This window comes from Rhinopithecus roxellana, chromosome 4 (genome assembly GCF_007565055.1).
Source record: "Rhinopithecus roxellana isolate Shanxi Qingling chromosome 4, ASM756505v1, whole genome shotgun sequence".
NCBI classification, from domain to species: Eukaryota; Metazoa; Chordata; class Mammalia; order Primates; family Cercopithecidae; genus Rhinopithecus; species Rhinopithecus roxellana.
Window position 1 is genome coordinate 31,721,290 of NC_044552.1, and position 24,313 is coordinate 31,745,602.

General features: G+C 36.9%; 1 protein-coding gene across 4 annotated transcripts in view; it reads left to right on the forward strand.

The window, feature by feature from the left end:
• ZFAND3 (zinc finger AN1-type containing 3) overlaps positions 1-24,313 on the forward strand; it is a 328,986-nt gene that overhangs the window by 239,003 nt on the left and 65,670 nt on the right. For 2 of the 4 annotated variants that reach the window (XM_030928148.1, XM_030928149.1), the window contains one exon: positions 19,272-19,337. The exons of the other annotated variants lie outside the window; for them this stretch is intronic. In XM_030928148.1, coding sequence (XP_030784008.1) covers positions 19,272-19,337 — 66 coding nt within the window. The remainder of the gene's footprint in view (positions 1-19,271; positions 19,338-24,313) is intronic. 4 annotated transcript variants of the gene reach the window in all.

The window sequence follows — 24,313 nt, forward strand, 5'->3', positions numbered from 1 at the left end:
CGTGAGCCACCATGCCTGGCCCATTGTCTACTTAATTTTTATAATGTCATAACATAACATCTCTTTCCCTCCATCCCCCATCCCTGGTGGTATGTGAAACATACATCTCTTTTAGGGCACAACTATAACTGATAGTATTTGTTGAAAATTATAGGGATATCATAACATAGCAATTTTTGCCTTTTAAAAGCTCTGCTTGGCCAAGGCAGGAGGATTGCTTGAGGCCAGGAGTTTGAGACCAGCCCAGACAACATGGTGAGACTCTTTTCTCTACCTAAAAAAAAAAAAATTAGCCAGATGTGGTGGTGTGTGTTATGGTCCCAGCTGCTTGGGAAGCTGAGGCAGGAGGATCTCTTGAGCCCAAGAGTTCAGGGTTACAGTGGACTGACTATGGTCTCACCATTACACTGCAGCCTTGTGAGACCTGGTCTCTGTGTTCTGTATACTAACTTTGGAAAGGTTAGCAGAAAACAAATATCTAAATCTATCATAAACTACTATATTTGGTAATATTGAGAATATAAAATAAGCAAGGTCATAGTCCTTGTCCTCAAAGAATTTGAAGGGGAAGTTAAATATATTTGTTATAGTTTATCGGTGGTTATCAACCAGGAGTGATCTCCCACCCCACAGCCCCAGAACATTTGATAGTGTCTGGAGGCCAGAGATGCTGCTGAATGTCTTACATCATATAGGACAGTCTTCTGCAACAAAAAATCATTCAGCTCACAATGCCAGTAATGCTGAGTTTGACAAACCCTGATACATGTTTGCATACACCCATGTTGGTCCTTATATATTAAAGACAGCAACTGTTGAAGGACATTCACTTACTGAGGAAGTAGTAAAGATGGATAGAAGGTGGTGAAGAGACATACTAGACAGAGTAGAATGAGCTGTGGAAGGAAAGCTGCATGAAGTTTCTCAATGGCAAATGACTGTCTTAGGGCCATTTATGGAAGAGAATGAAGGACAAGGCTAGAAGGGTAAGTCGTGGCCAAGACATAGAGGCTTAAATGTCCAGCTAAGCTATTTGGACTTGAGACAATAGCCATATTTTTGAGCACAGGAAGTGATATTATATTACAGTCCTTTGGAGAAGTAACCTTGGTTGTATTGAAAATGGAAAGGATTAAACAGGAATAACATTGCAAAGAGAGAATTTTTAAAATGTTATAAGTTATTGAATAGAGGCCAAAGCAGGTGTAGAAATCATGTAAGAGGAGAAAAAAAAACGGTGAAAATGGTAGTGGTCATGCTAAGGCAGTAGATTTTGTTTTGTTTTCAAAAATCTATTCAAGGTCATGCACTTATTGAGGAGCTGATGACAGCTATGGCCCCTTGTCTTAGAAAAATATACACCATCCATTTATAACCAATTTTGCATAGAATTTCTCTACAGCTTATTATGGCCCTTGGGTTAAGAACTCCTGGTCTAAGGAAAAGGTTGGTCAGGATCTCATCTGATGGAAACTGGATTGGATTCGTGCATACCAGGATTAGGCCATCACAAACCAATTCAAGCCGCCAAAATGCATGTGAGGCTGAGATAACAGCAGCTACTATTTATTGAGCACTTTATATATGAGCCATTATTCTACATGCATATTTTCTCATTGTTTCTCGTGATAACCCAATGAGGTAGATACTGTCATTATACTCATTCCGTAGATGAGGAATTAGACACAAAAAGATTAAATAATTTGACTGTGGTCACAAACTAGTAGATACCAGAACCAGGATTCAAAAATGTAGGCATTTGGCTTCAGAGTTCATACTTTTAATCAGTTAATTCACAATGTGAAACACAACTGTCACAGAGAATAATATTTGTGTGGGCAAGAGGGATGCTTTCTCTTCCTGTCATTAAGATATGTGGAAATCCACATCATATGCAAGTTACTAGCCAGTTTCGGCCACTGAAGACTGCTATGGGTTTTTTTTGTTTTTTGGTTTTTTTTCAATATGAATACCTTCAGCCTGATTAAGGATGTCTAGTTCTACTAGCTTCATTGCCTTTCTCTCTTTTTGGTGACATCATTGCTTTGAACCATTGTATGTTTCTCTTAGACTTATACTCTCTGAAGCTAATCTCTTTCCTAATTCCTCAAGCTTCTACAGATCTAGGGAAATGAGATTTGCCAATTGGAGATATGGTGATGACTTAAGTTGTTGTATGCCGCTGGGCAGGTTGAGTTGGAGCTCAGAGGAGAGAAGTCAAGATTGGCTTTATCCACATGGAGATGATAGTTTAAGCCATAGGTGTTAAATGAGGTTGCCAAGGGTGAGAGTAAAGAAAAGCAGGGAGGGCTGGGCACGGTGGCTCATGCCTGTAATCCCAGCATTTTGGGAGACTGAGGCAGGCAGATCACGAGGTCAAGAGATCAAGACCATCCTGGCCAACATGGTGAAACCCCGTCTCTACAAAAAATACAAAAATTAACCGAACATGGTGGCATGCGCCTGTAGTCCTAGCTACTTGGGAGGCTGAGGCAGGGAAATCGCTTGAACCTAGGAGGTGAAGTTGCAGTGAGCTGAGATCACGCCACTGCAGTCCAGCCTGGCAACAGAGTGAGACTCCGTCTCAAAAAAAAAAAAAAAAAGAAAGAAAAGAAAAGCAGTGAGAATAGACCTGTGAGTGAAATTTCTGCACTTAAGGAGCAAAAAGGCTAGAGGAAGCAACTGAAGAAGTCAGGAGGAGAATGATAGTGGGCAAGGTCACAAAAGCCAAGGAACAGATTTCAGTTTAGATAATAATAATATTAGCTCATATTTATGAAACATTTGCTATATTCTAGACAGTCTTCAGGGTTCTTTAGATGCGGTAACATTTAATTTTCAATACAGCCTATTAGGGTAGGTGCTTTTATTATACTTGTTTTTACAGATGAGGAAACTAAAGCTTAGAGAGGTTCATTAACTTTCTCCCCAAAGTTATAGAGCTATTGCAAGGCAGTGAAGCCCATGCTGTAACACACGAATTTGGATCCAGAGCCTATGTTTTCAGTCACTATAAGATATTGTCACAATATTATGAAAATGCTACTGAGGCTGTAAACTGACAAAGAGGCACTTGGATTTAGTGATCATAAGATGGATAACCTAAATAAACTATTTAATAAACGGTTTCAGTGGTTTGTATATTCATTTAGCAATCTTTGCTGAGTGCCTGCTGTATGTTAGACACTAAGTTAAGTGCTGAGTATAGAAATGAATAAGATTAGTCTTAATACACAGGGAGGTCACCTTTTTGACTACATATGTCTCTCCCTGGGAGTCTGGTTTGTTCTCGCAAACAAGTGGGTAAGAATTTTGGGGTGGAAGGGAGGAAGTAGCAAGTAGTGGTTAACAGGCATGTTATTTGCAAAGCTTTTTCAGGTCAGCTTTGCTCCCTCACCTAAGTTGAAAGCAGCTATGCTAGTGTGAGGAGATGTGTGCCAGATTTGGGGGTTGAGAATATGGGGTAAGACAAGTACCCTGGGTTTGTTAAGAGCTGTCAGAGTGGATGCTTTAAAAATCAGTGGGAGTTAAAGTGATTGCCTAGTAGCAGTGAAGACCCAGGTGAGACACTAGACAGCCTGATCCATCTACGTCTTGCAAATTTTTTTAGCTGTGATCTGCCAAGGTGACAAAGGATGATGGAAGAGGCAGCAGGAGATTGCCTATGTTGATATTTTAGTATCTTCAAGGGACCAGAATTTCATCTGTGGATTTCTTCTTAGCTTCCCCTAAAGAGATGTGGAGAAGTAAGATGTAGCAGTTGTTGGAAAATGGATTTGGGATGCCAGATCCAAGTACCATGAAATTTGTAAACTATTTAGTAGTTATGGATCCATGGTTACTGCATAGAGCTAGGAGTGCTACATTTTGTTGGGGGCTTGTGAAAGGTTTTGTTTTCCCCCTAATAGACAAGAAAATGGATATTGCTTAAATCTATTTTCACCTTCTTACTATCAACATGAACTTGAACTATGAACATATCAACAGAAAGTAGTGAAAGTCTGGGTACATTTTCTTTTGAAAAGACTGCAGATAGAGCAATAACTATTGATGGAAGTATGTAAAACTTAGAAACAGGACTAATTTTTACCCAAAAAAATTTCTTAATACACTTCCCTGCAGATAAATAAAGCAGATATCCAAAAGCTCTAAGTGATATTTCTCTATCTGAACGTAAACATATGTCTCCCTGTCCCAAACTGTGTGTGTCTGCAGAAGAGTGCATGGAGCTTAGCCATTGGAAGCCTTTTCCAAAAGTAATGTAAACAAAATTCAAATAGTGACTAAAGGACTTGTTACAGCATTTAAATGCTATAATATAACAGGTCACAACAAGTATACTTAGTACCAGGCACTGTTCCAAGTACTTTATATGCACAGTCATTCCTCATTATACACAGGGGATTCGGCGCATACTCAAGTCTCACAGTCAGCCCTGTGGAACCCACTTACGTGAAAAGTTGGCCCTCCATATATGTGGGCAGTACTATATTTTCCATCTGTATTTGGTTGAAAAAAAATGTGTGTCTAAGTGGACCCACACAGTTCAAATTGGTCTTGTTCAAGAATCAGCTGTATTAACCTACTTCATCTTCGTAATTACCCTGTAAGGCAGGTACTCCTATTGTATCTATTTCACAGGTTTGAAGATGGAGGCACAGGATGATTATCTTGCCCAAGATCACAGAGCATTCTGGCTCCAAGGGACTGACTCTGCCACCGCACCATAGCTACCATTCTCTATCATGATTTATGGTCTAAAGGACTTTGCATGCAAATTAGGCTATACAGTGGAAGGTGTGTTGGACAAACTCTTAAAAAGAAGAAAACATTTCTTTCTGCTTTTGCCACTGCCTATTTACTGTTCTCCCAGTTTCCAGATTTTTTCTAAGGGAGAATACATGTAGTTTGTAGTTATGTTTTTTGACCTAAGTTTTGCAGAGAGAAAGGATAGTGCCAGGTTGTAGTTAGAACGCTGGAATCAGTTGTTGTTTTATTGTTCTTAAGTACAGACAGATGACTTCTCACAAGATGAGGAAATGCCCTCATCTCTTTATACAAGTCAGCTTTTCTGTTGTTATGCTTTTAAAGGCTTGAGCATCCCTATTTATGACTGGTTTGGGAACCTTTTAATGTACATGTCTACCTGAGCTTTTGGATTTTTCTTCCAATCCCACTAGTATAATGGATGGAAATGGAGGTGTTGGAGGGGTCATGGCTGATCTATTTCTTTCTAGGCAGGAGAGGAAGAGAACTGATACCTGTTGCTAGGGAAGACTAATGGCAAGAAATGGACTTGTTTTCAAATAGTCTGATATTCTAAACTAGCAGTTAGAGAGTACCTATCTCATACAAAGCAGTCTTCTGAGCTCTGTGGAGGCACATACTAAGAATTAAATAGCAACCAGCTCTTACATAAAAACTATAGTTTACAACAGGGGTTGACAAACTATAGCCAACAGGCCAAATCCAGCCTATCACCTGTTTTTATGCTGCCCACAAGCTGAGAATGATTTTTACACTTTTAAACAACTGAAAAAAATCAAATAATATTTTGTGAAATGTGGGAATTACATGAAATTCCAAATTCCGTGTTTATAGGTAAAGTTTGATTGGAACACAACCCCACTCATTTGTTAATGTATTGTCTGTGGCTGCTTCTGTGCTACAATAGCAGAATTGGCTAGTTGCTGTGGAGACCCAATGGCCTATTACAGAAAAAATTTGTAAACCCCTGTTTTATGGAGTACTTTGGTGCACATGTTCCTAGGATCATCTTGACAGTGTGCAGCATAGGTAAGGCAAATATTCTCCTTCCTATTCTATAGATGAAAAGGGGAGGTTTAGATAGTGACCCTCCTGAAGTCCCAAGACAGGGCCAGAACTCAGCTCTGGGCCTTTTGCATCTATAATACGGGACTCTGGTTTTTTTCCTACTCTTCTCTACTGCATCCACCCAAGACATACTTTTGTTGTAGCAAAATAAAATATACAGAAAAAGTGAGAACCATATTAACTGGCATGTTAGTGAGGATTTTTAATGACTAAAGCTTCATTTCCAGGTGCTGACTGGATTTTCCTTTAATATGACACTGATTCCCAAAATAGAAATTTGAGAACATACTCCACCTCTGGTTAAATTAATTTGGTTGAACAGAGATTTCCATCGTTTCCTTGGAAACTGGTTTCTGGTGATATTGTAGCTCCCTCAGGGATTTTTAAAAAATGGTAGTGCCTTTTAACAGAGGTCCTTGCTAGACTGCCCCTGGGTCTTTGAACATCCATTGGGTGTCATTGGCTACATATCTTCATTTCTGTCTGACAAGCCTTAATCTGTTCCCTGGAAATTTAGTATCACTGCCACCAAGCGGCTAAACTTCTGATTTGTTTGTTTTTACCAGTTAAATTTCTAATAATCTCTAAATGAAACCAGTGTTCCCTTTTTCAGACTATGCCTACTTCAGGAGGCCAGATATTGGGCAAAACAGGCTGGTTTCTTCTAGTAAAGCATTTAGAAAATATTGCCTATTAAAAAATATTTTATGATTTCCTGCTGGGCTGGTTTTAAGTGAAATATGGTGGGGAGATTTATTTACAGTTCTCTCTGTGTGTGTCTTTCTCTTCCCTTTTCTCTAATGAAGCTCAAAGCATCAGGCCGTTTATCAGAGATAATTATACAACAGATGGAGTTTTTCTGATATATAATAGTCTCAAAGTGGAAGATTCTTTCCCATAATGAAGAATGCCCAAACTTTAAATGTCTCTTTTGATTTTAATTTAACGGTGTTTTTTTTTCCCAGTGCATTTATTTATTTATCCTGAAACTGGTTCTGCAAAGCATGCTGCTTTCATTAGGGCTGTGTTCTGAAAAGATTGATACTTTGCAGTACAGTATGATAATGTACAGTTATATGCTGTTTTGAAGAGCCATAATTTATCAAAAATCATTGTGTGAGATCATTAAGTTAATCTCTGTCAAAATACAGGACTTGAGCAGTTCAGAAGTGTTTTCTTATAGAAATTCTTTCTGTTCCATAATGTCAGTTGGGTAGGAACTTGTTTAAGTACTGGTAGTGTCATCTGACCTTCCATTTGTAGTCAAAATATGAACCAGATTAAAGCAAAACCATGATTTTTAAGTTACTCATTTTCTGGCTTGCTTTTCTTTTTCATAACTTTTAGTCCTATTTTTAAGTATGCAAGTAAAGCATGACTACATTCTCAGTTTTTGAATTACAAAGACACAGGTTTAGATAGACTAGAACATGAAAATATTCTAACGTCACCACCATCAATCACCACCACCCAATTCCTACTTTTTACAGAAATAACCAGTTTTTTTCATTTTGGGTTGTATTTTTTCTATGCAGCTGTGTACATGTTTACATACAAAATTTTATTTTGGCCGGGCGCGGTGGCTTGCGCCTGTAATCCTAGCACTTTGGGAGGCTGAGGCGGGCGGATCACCAGTTCAGGAGTTCGAGACTAACCTGGTCAACATGGTGAAACCCCGCCTCTACTAAAAATACAAAAATTAGCCTGCCGTGGTGGCAGGCGCCTGTAATCCCAGCTACTCGGGAGGCTGAGGCAGGAGAATCACTTGAACCCGGCAGGCGAAGGTTGCAGTGAGCTGAGATCATGCCATTGCATTCCAGCCTGGGCAACAAGAATGAAACCGTCTCAAAAAAAAAAAAAAAAAAAAAAAAAGATTTTATTTTTATATAAATGAGAGCGTACTATATATATTGTTTTGTAACTTGCTTTTTAACTTAAGATATTTCAGAGATCTTTCCAAGTCTATGCATGGAGATCTGCCTTACTTCTGCATAATATTCCATATTGCCCTTATCATCCTTTTCTCTACTCTCTTCTCTGGAGGCTGTTTTTAATATTTCACTATTATAAGCCATGTCAACTAAACATTTTTGTACATGGCTAATGGTGCATATGTTATTTTTCCATGATAAATACATAGAAGAGGAACTAACAAGTCAGAGAATATGTATATTTAAAATTTTGATTTGCATGGCAATATTAACTTCCAAAATGACTGTATGACTTTCTATTCCTAAGAATGATGTTTGAGAGTGATTGTTTACCACAGCATTACCAACATTAGGTGGGTTGTTTTCTTTGTTTGTTTGTTCCTTTTTATTTATTTATTTTGGTAAGTTGGGCAAAATAATAGCTCATTTTAACTTGTGTTTTCCAGATATCTCCTGATGGTGAGATTGAGCATTGTTTTATATGTTTGTTAGCAATTGATGAGTCTCCAGTAATTGGCCTGTCAGTGGTGTTCTTTGCTTATTTATTTTTTATTAGCTATTTTTTTCTTACTGATTTGTATGAATTCTTTATTTTTTTAAATATGTAACAAATTCTGGATGAGTATTTGTTACATATATTGCCAGTTTCTTTTGGTATGTTACTTGGCTTTTAATTTTCATTTAGGTGCCTTGTATTCATGAAAATTTTGTAAATTTTGATTTAAATCTGTTGGTCTTTTGTCTTCTAGCTTTCTGTCTTTCTTAGAAGGCTGTCTGAATCATAGTTATAAAAATATTTTTCTATATGTGTTTAAATACTTTCATAGTTTATCTTTTTCTATCATTAGCTCTTGAGCCCATCTGGGATTTATTTTGTATTTAAGGCATAGAGATTTACCTTTATTATTTTTTTTCCAAGTGCATAACTAGTTATGCAAAAACCATTCATTGAATAGTCCTGGTTTAAAATGCTAATACTATTACATAAACATACATCTGTTCCTAGGCTCTTTATTTTGTTTTATTGGTCAACCTGTATATTTCTGAAACTGAAATATAGCTTTATAGTATGTATCAGTGTCTTCTGATTTGGATTATATTGAATATATAGATTTATTTAAGAATAATTAACATTTTGATACACTTTTGGGTCTTCTCATAAAGGAATATAGTTTGTCTTCATTTATTCAAATCTTCTTCTATGTTCTTGACAAGACAATGTCATCTCTGTACAAGTTTAGAGACTAAGCACCAAATTAGCAGTCTTTATTTTATGCTACTTTGCTCTGTCCCAGAACACCTAGCACACTGCTAGCATAGTACTCAATAAATGGTTACTGATTTAAATATTTAGGAAAAGTTTTGTTTTTAATTTTTCTTACTTTTAGAAACCTACTTTATGTGTTTTGATACATTAAAGAAAGGGCCTCTCATTGCCTGTGCCTGATTTTTGAATAACTACTTAATATTCTTTTATAATTTTCTGTGCCATACAATAACCACAAGACAAAGCAACTCAAAAAAGGCAGTATCCCTACCAAATTTTGAAGATTTGGATGCTTTGTGGTGGTAACAATTCATCTCAAACTTTTGGAATAATGGGAGTCTTTTCTGTTTCTCTCTCTCTCTGTCTCTGTCTCTTTCTTCTGTACAAATAGGCACTTGCCTGTTGTAAAATAACCATTTTTGCTTGTTAGTATTTATCACCTAAATTTCCCTCTTCAAGATTCCCCTTTGCAAGACAGAATACTAGCAAGCTTTTAATACTTATTTTCAAAGGTCCCTTAAGAAATCTGCAAATCTAAAAGGTTAGTTTCCCAAAAGATTACCTCAGTCACATGTGAGATTATACAATTACTGATACTCAAACTAGGTTTTGAAGCAACATCATCACTGGCCCCCCTGCGCCCAATATGAAGTTCTTTAAATGTTCTTATTAAATTAAATGCTCTGTCCTTCTCTGTGAAACTAAAGGTCATGGTAAACAAGCACACTTCACACAGCTTTAGCTCTTGCACTTGTCATATTTTTATTTTGTCTAGTTACAAGTACTATGTGACACTGTGCTGATTTGAAATTAAATCTAAGCTTTATTTATGACAAAAATGTTTGGCTGGAAAAAAAAATAATGACATTTATGTGAATGTGTTGAAGCAGCCATTTTAAGCTTACATAAATATATTTTAATTGTGCTTGTGAACTTCTTTCTGAAAATTCAGAGCTGCCAGTGCCAAAAAATGACTATGTAACTGTACATTTTGTATTCATGGCCTCTGTTACTTTTATAAACCATCTCACTTTTTGATCCATCAAAAAGGTGATTCTATAGGTTTAATAAAAACAATAGGATGCCAACTTAGTGAGGAATTTTTAAAATTCTAAAATATCAGTATAACCCCTTCACTACACAATTGAAATTGTGACATTTTCAACTATTAGTTGCAAAGAGAGATCCTATTATTAAGACCTGACAGTGTTCACTTCTGTCTGTAAAGCAAGACGGTTGGACTAAGGTAATTTCCATTTAGTGTCACTCATCATGTTCCAGCTGTGGTGCAGCTAACTATGGGAGAGGCTCAGCAGAGAGGCAGAGGAGAAGGGCACCTGTGTTCCAAGTTGTTTTTACAAGTCCATGGAACAGTACCTGTGGCCTGAATAGATGTCTTTTTTTAAATTTTTTTATTTTTCCTGAAGCCTCTTAGGAAGAACGTGCACCGGTCATTTCCCTTTCTAAGGAAAGCATTGCAGCCTTTTTTCAGTAGCTGCTGCAGGCTGAGATTTATGAGAATACTCTTGCTAGCTGAATTGTGTTTGAAAAAACAAAAAAAAAAATCTCTTCCAGTGCTGAGTGGTGTCTCCATTAATGTTATGAGAATCATGGTTGTGTTGATGGTAAAATGCAAATGATGCAAATGTAGAAATTGGAGTTGGGCCTTAGTTAAGCCTGTAAATAGTCAGAAGTGAAGCCTAAATTGGAGAGGTGACAGCCCCTGATTTTGTGTTCATATTATATATGCTTTGTCACAAGAGAAAAACAAAACAGTGTCTAAAATTGGTAATGATTTTATTAGCCAGGTGGTATTTTGACCTCTAACAAAATGGCGATTATTCTATTTTTATCCCCAAGAGGGTGGTGATGTCTTAGAATGTCACTGTTAATTGCTGTTGGGCTTTATCACATTTTGAAGTATCGGTGGTAAGCGTTTGTCAGCATCTTAACATATGGAAAGGTATAGGATTCTAGGTGAGAGATTACATCTGAAAAACTAAAATTGAACATATGTAACTGCTGACCCAGAATCCTTTGAGAGTTCCATGAAACATGTTTTTACTCTTCTTATATACATAGCAGAAATGGAATGTCATGGTTTGAAATTTTGACTAGTTTATTCCACTATCCCTTGCCTTTATTTACTTAAATATTCACATTTTGTCGAGACTGGGAAACCCTTTTACTGTTATTTACACTTAGTACATCAGTTGATTTCTGCAAGACTGTAGAAATAAGTCAGTTGGCATGTAAGGAGTATGGGGAAATTGGATCTTATATTAACCTTTAGGTTCACTGGTTCTGTACCAGTGGTTCTCAAATGTGGTCCAGAGACCTATAGAGGTCCCCAGGTCCCTCTCAGGGCATCCATGAGATCTTTCCTTTTCCAACTACATATTTATGTAGTAGTGGGCTTTCTTCGTATTCATATAAACAGATTACATACAGATATAGACATGAAAATCCAAGTATCTTCCTTTAAGCCAGGCCACTCTCACTATTTTTTAAGTTGCAGTTATTTTTCATAAAAGAGAAAGTTTTAATGTTGAAGTGTAATTATTTTGATTTTAAATGAAAACATAATTTTTATCAAGTTATAATTTCACATGAGATAAATATCAATGATATAAACCACATAAACAAAAGTTTTTTAGTGTCCTCAGTAATTTTTAAGTGTTAAAAGTTCTTAAGACAGAAAAGTTGAGGACTGCTATGCTGGTAAAGAAGTTACAGAAGAAAAGCTTGGAGTTAGCGGAGATTGGTTCATGAGGCTAAGAAAAGAAGCCATCTCCATAAAAGTGCACGGTGAAGCAGCAGTTGCTGATGTAGAAAGCTGTAGCAAGTTGCCAAAAATACCTAGCTAATATCGCTGATGAAAGTGACTACACTAAACAGCAGATTTTCGAAATAGCCGAAATAACCTTCTATTGGAAGAAGATGCCATCCAGGACTTACAGGAGGAAAAGTCAGTCCCTGGCTTCAAAGGACAGTATGACCCTCTTTTAGGAGCTAATGTAGCTAGTGATTTTAAGTGGAAGCCAGTGCTTATTTACCCTTCTGAAAATCCTAGGGCCGTTAAGAATTCTGCTGCATCCACTCTGCCTGTGTTTTGTAAATGGAACAACAAAGCCTGGATGACTACACATCTGTTTATAGCATCATTCACTGAATGTTTTAAGCCTACTGTATAGACCTGCTGAGAAAAAAAAATACTCCTTTCAAAATACTACTGGTCATTGACAATACATCTTGTCACCCAAGAGCTCTGATAGAGAGGTACAAGGAAATTTATGTTTCTATGCCTGGTAACACAGCATTGATTCTGTAGCCCATGGATTAAGGAGTAATTTTGACTTTTAAGTCATAATTATCTGAGAAATACATTTTACAAGGCTATAGCTGCCATAGATGCTGATTCCTCTCATGGATCTGCCGAAGTTAAATGGAAGATCATCTGGAAAGGACTCACCATTCTAGATGCCACGAAGACCATTTGTGATTCATGGGAAAAGGTCAAAATACCAACATTAACAGAAGTTTGGAAGAAGTTGATTCTAACCCTCATGGATGATTTTGAGGGGTTCAAGACTTGGGCAGAGAAAATAATTGCAGATGTGGTGGAAATCACAAGAGGAGTAGAATTAAAAGTGGAGCCTGATGAGTTGACTGAATTGTTGCAATCGATCCGCCTCCCTCGGCCTCCCAAAGTGCTGGGATTACAGATGTGAGCCACTGCACCTGGCCTCGTTTTCTTTTTTTAAGAAATTGCGGGGTTTCACGGTGTTAGCCAGGATGATCCTCAATCTCTTGACCTTGTGATCCGCCTCCCTCGGCCTCCCAAAGTGCTGGGATTACAGATGTGAGCCACTGCGCCTGGCCTCGTTTTCTTTTTTTAAGAAATTGCTGCAGCCACCCCATTTTTCAGCAGCTACCACCACCTACCTGATCAGTTAGCAGCCATCAACATTGAAGTAAGATCCTTCACTAGCAAGAAGAGTATGAATCACTGAAGACTCAGATGATCCTTAGCATTTCTTTTTAGAAATAGAGTTTTTTTTAAATTAAGGTATGTACATGTTTAGACATCATGCTGTTGCACACTTAATAGAGTCTACAACATAGTATAAACATAACATATATGCATTAAGAAGCCAAAAAATTTGTGCAACTCGAACTTTATTGCTATATTTACTTTATTGCGGTGGTCTGGAACCAAACCCATAATATCTCCGAGGTATGCCTGTAATTGTTTAGGGGAGTTAAGGTGGAGTGGTAATAAGATTTTGTTGAGAAAGAAGCCCTTATTAACAAAATAGATAAGCTACCAATTGCAACTTCTGACCCACTTTGAAAATTCCCTTCTCAGAAATTACTAATTTGGATCTAAATAGTGTGAAAGATCATGTACTGAGTTAGGATTAGAACTTCTAACTCTGGGAGATTAACACTTAGATTCCGTAAAAAGCTTTGTAAATGGTTTAATTTGGAAGTTTCATTTGGAGAAATAAGAGGGCTATTATCTGTGTTGAAGAATTTCTGTAAACTTGGATTACAATTCACTATATCTTTATGTATCCTTGTTTTTAATCAATGGTGCTTTTCAAACTCAATTATATCGACAGATAGGTGTGTCCTTTCTGATTAAAACAATTCAGGAACTCCAGGTTTAGGGTGAGGTTGGAGATTAGGGTTTTCTGAAGAGATGACTTTTCTTGTGCATTCTGCTATGTACTGGATACTCATTAAATACTGTCAATTCTTTGCTATTTTAAATCTCTGTGTTTATATTGAAGGCTAAAGAAGGAATATTTTACTGCGCAAGAAATATATATTATATGAATTTTTTGAAGATAATTTTACATTCTAAACATGGACACATCAGGAAACAGTGTAGTTTATTTCACTATCTCCATTGCATAGATTTGTTGAGGTTTATTTTGTCCTTTTTTATTTTTTTAAGAAGAAGCCTCTTCAAGAAATTCTTAATAAGATATCCTGAATCTCTCTCTGCCCAGGGAGGCTTAGGAGGAAAAGAAAAGATATTCTGAATCTCTACAGAGAGGAGAGAATTGCAGCTCTTTAATTTGTTGTCCAAAATTACCTTTAGAACTGTGAGCCTGGAAGAGTAACATGCTGCAAAGGAAAACAGTGTACAGATTATGATAGAGTGGAATTGACAAGCTGGTTAAAAAAGGATGGTACATTTTTAATTAGCCCACAGTGCCTTTAGTTGATAAATAGATACTTTTATGTAAATGTCATGTTAATTAAGAAAATTGAAGTGTTACAAATCTACAAAAGGAATGGCTATTTTTGTGTATTAATGTTTTGCAGTTACTGTGAAAGGACTGATAGTAGAATATTTGATTATTGCACTTCTGGCAATTTTTGGCTGACCAACTCCTTGATAGTCTATTTTTTCTAATTGATGTGCTATTATCTGTATTGAAGATTTTTAGCACATGATTTGACTGCAGCCAGTGAGGGCTAGTGAAACCAGAAGCCAAAAATAACCAGTCATCACAGCTAGTTTAACAAAACTTTTCAGAGTAGATTGTTGATCTCTATTTCAAGGTTAAGAAGAAATGTTATTTTTCTGTATTTACTCAGCTGTGGAGTTTGGGGTTTGAGTGCATGAAAAGCTGAATGCAGCTATCCTCCAAACCACCATTCTTGACTTCCTCCTCGAGTTGCAGTCTTCAAGTAGCCGATGGGATTAACCACTACATAAGTAGGTAGACCTGAGTTTTTTGGCATGCTCAGTAACTCTATAGGAGACTGGAAAAAATATAATAATTCTGGTACTTCATTTTGAAATGTGTGTGTTGATAGTTAATGGGGTATCTTCATCTACTCCTGTTTTTGCAGGTTACAGTGAAGTGAGTATGCAGATTTGACCCATGTCTTCAACTTTATAGGGCTGCAGTCAATAATACTGTTTCCCTGGGAAAATCTACTACCATATTGCAAATGCTGTAACAATTTTTACTTGTTGGGAATACAGCTGAAGAATATAGTTTCATGGCTTTCATGTGGAATTGCAAATGTGATCCACAGTGCTACATTATGTATGACACCTTTAATATAAGAATAGAAACATCCCTAGAAGAAGCAGTAGAATATTCACTCTTCTCTAGTCACAAACCACAGTTACCAGAGGCTTTATTCACTCACAAACTCCAAACATTAAATTGTTGAAACTTGATGTTTTTTAAGGAAAAAGTCCTCTGAATGTAATATCAAATGCAAAATGTTAGTCTGTTAATAAATATCTCTGGATAATGAAGAAACATGAAAAAATTCAGTTATTTAATTTGCTTTAGCAAAAGAAAGCAAAAAGCATTCATGATGATTGGCTAAAAGTTATTTCAGGTTGGTTAATCTTGATATCATCTGGCTCAGAATCCCAAGAACCTGTCGTATTAAGCAAAGAACTTTGTAATTTTTTTAGACATTAATAAACCCAAACTCAATTGCCACTGATACAGGCTAGAAGATAATGGTTTGAATTGTTCTGTGCTTAGAAATACATTTATTGTCCCAACCTCAGTCCTAGTCAACACACACACATACACACTACATTCATCTATAGAACACACAATCATGAAGAGGCTTTCTCATCTGTTTCTTTAGTTACTACCTCTGTCTACCCTGTTGTTTGGAAAGAAGAAGAAAGGTAGAAAAATGGGAGCCAAGTTTACAGTGATTTATGGGGACATACGCCAGCCACACTCTCAGGCATTAGAAAGTCCAGAAAGGAACTTTGACCCTCACTGTCAACTCTCAAAACTATTTTGTTTCCTGTAACCAAATGTTACCCATGTTATATTTTTATTGTTGTGGGCAGAAACCTGAAAACATTTTCTGTGAGTGGCCCTTAATTTCCTGCATTGATTTTAACAGAGTTGATTTGGAACTGCCTGTAATTGTGTGGATGACAGTGCAATTAGTGTAGAATGTATGTGTGGTGCTGATATGTTCCTGTTCTGGGTTTTGAAGTGTTTCATAGGTTGTAGTTTGCCAGACCAAATTTAACTCTAAGTTCTCTGTTTATAACATTGCCCAATTATCAAAGCTGGGATATATTATTACTGCCAGTTACTCTTGCTGTCAGTTTGTCTTGGTTCAACTATGGTTCCATTTGTACTTTAATGCAGTGAATACATTGGATTGGGTTGTTAGTTTAACAAGCTCTCTGGAGAACACCTTCATGATGATGCATGTTGAGATATGCTAGGCAGCCTTAAAGTTATTTGCAGAAACCTACAGAAATTTATTCACTAGAAATTTTTAAAAGAATAAACTCTCAAGCTAAAGACAAGGTAAAGATTCTCTTATATGATAATCTTCTAGAACATTTGTAAATACGGGTGTTGCTTCATGAGTCTCAGCCAGATTTCTTTGGGGGTTTTGATTTGACAGTTTCTCCTTTCTTATATAATTCTACTGGATGAATTATTTTATGTCCTTTTAAAAAAAGTATTTTGTTAGTTAAGCTGTTACTGACCCTTATGCACTGTGCAGCTCATGGTGTTACGGGAACTCAGTGATCTTGGCCAGATACTGAGTTGGGGTAATCAGAAATTAGAACTGACTGGATTGTTAATATTTACATTGTGCTTAGCTAGTTTAGAAAAGTACAGTAACTTCCTCCTATGTCCACCCCAATCTATTACATCAAAATTTCCAGAGTCAGGGCTTGGGAACTTGTATTTTTAAAAATGATCCCCAGGACTTTCTGGATGTTGGGAATGTTCTGATATTTTGATCTATGGCCATTACACAGTATGTATGTGTTAAAATCCCTCAGGATGTACATTTAAGTTCTATACACATCATTCTAATATTGCATTCTCTCAAATGTTACACTCTAATTTTAAAAGTTCCTTGAAAAAAAAAACACCGCATTTTCTCACTCATAAATGGGAGTTGAGCAATGAAAACACATGGACACAGGGAGGGGAACGTCACACACCAGGGCCTGTTGGAGGGTGGGGGTCCAGGGGAAGGATAGCATTAGGAGAAATACCTAATGTAGATGACGGGTTGATGGGTGCAGCAAACCACCGTGGCACATGTATACCTATGTGACAAACCTGCACGTTCTACACACGTATCACAGAACTTGGTATTATATACACACACACACATATATAAACTGTTACTCTTCTGATTAAATAGTTTGCAGTAGTCGCTTGATGAACATTATTAAGCATTCACTGTCTACATAGCAGTGACCCAACAGTAGATAACAGTGTGATTCTTGATCCTTGGGAACATAAAATCAAGTGGAAGAGGAAGTGATAATACATAATATAAAGTTTTATGGTTTATGATACCTTGCTGTACAGATGGTTCATCAAAAGTCGGTTATTGGCAATTTTACTATTTCCATTTTTTTATTTGTTTTGTTAAAGAAACTGAGGATCACTTACCCTTGCTGAGATTACTCAACAAGTAGGGAGTAGTTGTCAGACTTAAACTCAGTCTTCTAAAAAGCCTATACTTTTCAAGAAATAAGAAGGCTTCAATTAACAAAAACAAAGAAGCCTTACATGGAAGCAGAAGTTACAGCATTTTATGGAGCTACGGAAGCCAATCCCAGGAGGGTTTTTGAGGATGCTGAGGCTGTGTTAGCTTTGCATGTCTCTCATTGTCTCTTCATGTTGCCTGTTTTCATGTCACAGTTTACCATTTGAACCTCTGGAATTTTAATTCATTACACTTTTTCTGGTGAATGTGACATTTGTAGAAAAATGTTCTGTTGAAATACTCTGCTCTCTGGTCTGACTTTCGAAACTGTAATTTATTCTTGCCTCATTTTCAAATTCTTGTATTTCCAAGTAATACAAGTCAATGATGAATGTTCTCCTTCCTCATTACATATAGCATTTATTACCTGTTTCTTGTTCTTTGGCACTTGGCCACATTCCGTCTAGCTATTTATTGCTGTCATGTATTGTTCTTTATGTACAGAGGTTTTTGCATTTTGTTTGTTCGTTTGTTTGAAGAAAGATTATGATCTCCCTGACTGTGGGACTAACCTGTGTGGTGACACATAGTAGGTATTTGCTAAGTGTTCTTTGAAGTCAACAGTGCACTTACTTGGTTTTTCCTGTTTCAAAATTTCCCCTCTGTGTCTTCTTACACTAACTAAGGGTTGTTGCTATTATGGCCTTGCTATAGTAAAGAGTAAGCTAAGAGTGAACTTCTTAGGTGCGCTCTCCAAGTCCTTAAACCCATGAATCTCGGCACTATGCACTCTAGGAACAGGTCTCAGAGCTCCTTCATCGTTCCCTCCTTTTCAGTGAGTAACTTATATGAATTCTTGTAGAAGATACACAACTCTGCCAAGTAACCATGTTTTCCTTCTGCTAGTCGCAGTCACCTGGGGACCCTTTTTAAAATGTGTAAGAGTTGCGTATGTGTTCTATTCCTTTATGATCACTGCTGCCCATCCCAGGGCATGTCAGTGGGAAGTGTTGGGGTGTGTATCAGTATCAACCTCAAAATGTGTTGAAAGTCTTGATTTTGCAGAATGAAATTATTGATTTTCAAGCCTTCACTCACCCAACAACTGTATCTCTTGCATACTCTTGAATTATGCTTATGCATCAGATCTCTGGGCCCACCAAGATTGCATAAAGGGCCTCTTGTTATCATATTTCTTATAATGAAACTAGATGTTCTTCCTTGGTCAGCAATGCTCTCTTTCTATGTGAAAATGATTCTTATTTCTTCTGACAAGCAGTTTATTGTTTCTTAAGGCCTTCCCTTTCTTATTATGTAAGGCTAGTTTTTCAGTAAATTCCAAGATAGAGTGACTGCTGAGATACTAACCTAAGAGAGAGTACTCCTGCTCATCGTTCTGTGGAGGAACGCATCTTCCCAAACTTGTGGGTAATATCCTCTCACCTAGATCTGAATTCTAATTAAATTTTTATTCTTTAACTTGTTAACGTTATGTGAGACTTGGCTGTTTTTTTTTTTTTTTTTTTTTTTTCAATGAAAAGCATGTTATAATGTAGAAAGACTATGCATCTCTATAGACTAAACTGCTGAACTAAAATTAGGTCCTTAGAATTAACCCACCACCACCGTCTTTCCTACTACTACTTGTCATTGTATTTGCAGGTTGATCTTTTCCTTTTTAAGTTTCTCTTTACTCAGGAAAGCAACTATATGGACATGTAAAGAATGTGTCCTGACTGATGCACCTGCCTTTCTGTTTCTAGGTGGGCCATGCACAGACACAGCTCATGTCTCATTAATCACACCAACAAAAAGATCCTGTGGTACAGGTATGTACGTCATTCTTATGTGAATTCATCCTTATTTGAATTCTTCACAGAAGTTAGCAACTGGTTCTAACTTGGTGTGCTTGTCAGGGTCTCTGATTTCTTCCATCAATTGTGAGGTGATATATTATGTGCTTAGTATTGACAGTGGAGTGTCAGCAGAGGTCAAGGTCAGAATGATGTTTTTGGGGAGTCAGATTGACTGAGTAAATGCTGGCAGCTAGATCCAAGAAGGTGGACATCAAAATATACATAATTTCTAATATCTGAAGAATGTTATTAAGATAAAACAGAAACGCACATCATTGCCCAGTTTGTAGCATGTAGCTAATCTGAGGGCCAAGATTGAAATTTTAATAGTTTTAATGTAGAAAATCAGTGTTTTAAATTGACTATTGTAGTATCCTAGTATTTTTGGAAAATTATTTCCTGTCATTTGATTTAAAGCCATAGATATACTGAGATTTCTCTTTTTAAATGCAGAGTCCCAAAAACATCTTTGTGCATCTGTGGCATTTTTATTAAACATGAAGTCATGAATCTTGTGTCACTCTAAAGAGCAGTCAGAATGCCCATTGTTCCCTTCGCCTATAGCTTAATTTGTTTTAAGCGATATTTACCTTTTCTAATAATGCTGTCTGCTATTTAAAATATCTCAAGGATTATATTTGGAAGAGTCAAAATAATTATATTGTTTTTCTAAAGGTCACAGTCAGAGTATTTTTCATAACTTAAAAAATCCTTGTAACTTAAAAAACCCAGCAGAAATAGCACAAACTATTTCCATGTACAAACTTAACACTGAAACCTCAGCTCCTTTAAATGCTCGTAGTTTGATGCTAGGCCTCAGTCAGTCCCATGTTTGCATAGTTTCAAAGTAACATCCAGGCACTGAACTCTATAAGGAACTCAGTTGTACTCTTCTCTTCCAAATGACCAGCTTTGAGGTAGGGTAGGGGGTATAAGATAGTCTTGGCATGCTCTTATCCCTCCTGTGCTCAGTTCTCAAGCTCTACTTGGTAGAGTAGATTTATCGTTTTTCTTGAGGTAGAAAAGAGCTGTGCCTGAAGTGAGATAGACCATCCTGATTTCAACCAGTGGGAAGTCAGAGAGCCAACTACCTGCCTACTCCAGCCAGAAGCTTGAAAACATTCAGAGTCCTTTGATTTGAGGTCCAGCACTTCAAATGCACAGTACTTTAGTCTTTGTCTTTCCTTCTAATCTTGGCCCTCAGAGAAGGTTTTACTGTTAAGCACTACCACTATGTTCAGGTAACAGTCAAGGAGTTGAACCTTGAACACACTGGGTCATCCTGAGAGGTTTGGGAAGGAGACTCATATACTCAGATGCTGAAACTAGCAGGAAATTCTGGTGAATATCATTTACTTGTGTCTGTCTCCTAGGTAGATCTGTTTCCTCCTCTCTGATCCCATACTATTTTGTGTATCTAAAACTAATAATGATATTTTTTATATGCTTACTACATTGCCAGGTACTATTCTCTATATTTTATATACACGGTGATTTAATCTTCAGAACAGTTCTGCAAGATAGTTATTATAATTCCTCTTTTACAGATGAAAAAAAATGTGGGCACTCATAAACTTAAGTATATTTTCTGAGGTAATATTGCTAGTAAGTGATGGAGCCAAGACTTGGACACGGATCTTTAAGACACTAAAGCTTGCATTGTTTTCCCCTATATCATGCTACTGCTTTTCATATTTTGTGATTGTTTCTTCTCCTAACCAGATTGTGGAAAAGCAGACTGTTGAATGAAATATGGAAAAAATGAAACATATATTTGGAAATATAGCATACAGTCAAGTAGTTTGAAAATGTGAGTTCTAGAATCACATCTGGTTTCAGATCTAAGCTTAGCCACTTACAAGTTGTGATTTTAAGTAAATAAGTCAACATCTCAAAATTTTGTTCTTCATCTGTAAAATGGGATGATAAATCTCCCAGGTTTGGTGTAAGAAAAAAAGAGTATGCTCACATAGTAGACCTTCCATTACTGGTAGTTTCCATTGTCTTAATGAAGATTATGTCTTTATAGTGAGCCACCCTTTCGATGGTGTTGATAAACACATCAGTGGGTATCTTAGGCAGAAGGAAGAGTAAAGTAGAAGTACTGGCGTTCTGTGCTGTACTCAGTTTTATGACCTGATTTTATATTGATCATGTTCTTTGTTACGTGTCGGTATTATACTGGCAATTGAAGGTGGTAATATTTAGATCTCCATTAGTGAAATGATAGGCATTGAGCTCTCAGTCATACCTTTGTAGGCCTTCATTTAGGTGAATACATACCTCTCTTAACTAGAAAAAGATTGAGAATTTCTGACTTGGAAGGAAATTAACGCATTGTCCAGGTCGTATCCTAGAAAGCCTGAGGGAAAGTTGAGATTTCTCAGCAATGGACATTAAAGGTCATCAAGTTAAGCCGTCTGTACTTCTTTTCAAGAAGACTGTTCTGTGCCCTCTTAGGCTAGCCAGACTGCCTCAGCCTTAAATATTGGCCCTGATTCAAAAGGACAGAGCTTCCTGATTTTGAGAGGTAAATTAAAGAATTTATTTAGAGAACCACAGGTTGACTGTCTTTGTCTCCATCTTTCTCTGTGTCCTGCAGTCAACAGGTTGCCCGTGGTGGGGATTTCAATCATTTTTCTTCTGAACCACCAATTATTACTTATTTTGCTGCAATGTTCCTTGTAGCCTTTATGTCTAGGTTCTTCAAGTTAGGATTCATGTCTATGATATGTGCTGTACAGTGCTTCTATTATGAGGGGGTCTCCCAGACAGAAACCACATGGGCCTTCAGGCATAGATGGCAGTAAATAATTACTTTACAGTGGTGTCATTTCTTCGGAGACACAGAGTGAGACGTTAAGTGAGATCTTACCTACCTCCTCCCAGCCAGTCTATCCATACAAGTTTGGACCTAAAGCAGCCTTGAGCTTAATAAATGATGTTTGTTAGAAAAAGGATACTGATATTAGACTAAGGTGGTTCTTTAAGTCAGCCATTTCTGACAAAGGGCACACAATGTACTGTCTGAGGTGTGTGGAGACAATAGCAAAAGCTCTTTATCTCAGCCTTAATTTATGTTTTGCAAATTCACTTTATTATATGTGTATGTGTTCATACATTTATTTTTATTTATTTATTTTTATTTTTTAATAAAGACAAGGTCTTATTATGTTGCCCATACTGGTCTCGAACTCCTGAGCTCAGGCAGTCCTCTCGCCTTGACCTGCCACAGTGCTGGGATTACAGGCATGAGCAACCTCTCTCAGCCTGTGGTTTATAAACAGTTTATAAACAGCAAATACACCCACAAATATATACATATTAAAGGAACATGGCCATTTAGATAGGACTATGCAGTTCAAAAAGGTTAGTGACTTCTTCAGTAAACAGATAATTTTCTTCTTAGTACTTTGAAAATTAGCTCTGAGGATTAGCATTAGACCCATTATTACATGGTTTAGTAAGTGAAGACCTCAGTGGTTGATTAATCAGTCACCATTTGTATTTCAAGCAATTACAGTTTTGATCAGGTAAAGGGTATTGTCATATTTTAGAGGTGGGCAGCAGTGTAGCGTGGTTGGTCTACAGCTCTCAAAAGGAGAGAGACAACTCTTTTTAAGAAATTGTTTTGTCATCACTGTGAGTCTATGACGCAGATTGCAAAAAGTAGCTGTAGTAGCAAATGAAAGATCAGTTTGTCTTTGTGAGATAGATGGGAAAGACTTTTTTTATATGATGGCTTTTAGCCAGACAGAATTATTACCAATTAAACTCTGTAATCTTTAGATTAAAAAAAAAAAAAAAAAGTAACACCATGATCATGATCATTTTGGTATTTAAACAGAGAGCAATTAGATAGATGAAGGGTGTGTGGTTGTCCCCACTCCACCCCACCCCTGCCATCTTTGTGGAGTTCTAGGATCTCCACAGTCAATGAAGGGTTGAAAAGTACTGCCAAGTCCTAGGTTGCTTTTGGTTAGAATGTGTGAGTTAAAGCACATCACACCTTCAGATTACTAGACAGAGTTTACATTTCTTCAGAGAGCTCAGAATTTTTCCACATGTTCTCTTGTTAATTCTCACAACATTCCTGTCAAGAACAAGTATTTTGTGAAGGAAAGAGATCACTTTCTTTGGCAACAAACTACCAGAAGATTCCCTTTTGTCCTTCATCTTTTCTAACCATCAAGTTATACCTTCAGCTAATAAAATACTGTAACCGGAGTTATAGTCATCTCCTTTAGATAATTTTATTTGGAAGGTGTTTGGATATTTAGCTGGCTATCTTCATGACATTATGTTTTTATGTTTAAAGTGGGCACAGATTCAGTGCAATCCCTATCCAAATACCAGTGACATTCTTCACAGAAATAGAAAAAAATCCTAACATTTATATGGAACAACAAAAGACCCAGAATAGCCAAAGCTATCATAAGCAAAAAGAACAAAACAGGAGGAATCACATTACGTGACTTCAGTTTATACTACAGAGCTATACTAACCAAGACACCCTCAAACCGGCATAAAAAGATACGTAGACCAATGGAATGGAATAGAGAACCCAGAAACAAATCCACAGTGAACTCATTTTTGACAAAGTTGCCAAGAACGTACACTGGAGAAAAGAAAGTCTCTCCAATAAATGGTGCTGGGAAAACTGGATATTCATGTGCAGAAGTATGAAACTAGACCCCTGTCTCTCTCCACATACAAAAATAAAATCAAAGTGGATTAAAGACTTAAATCTGAAACCTCAAACTATGAAACTACTATAAGAAAACATTGGGAGAAACATCCAGCACACGTAGATAATATTCTCTTTGATAGACTTGAAAAAGGATGGTTAAAACATGCTGTGTGTATGTTTAAAATGTGATTATAATTAGTAGAGCAGCAAATAAAATAACTATTTGTGAGGCCATAGGGGAGCTGTAGAACTGTCTGAG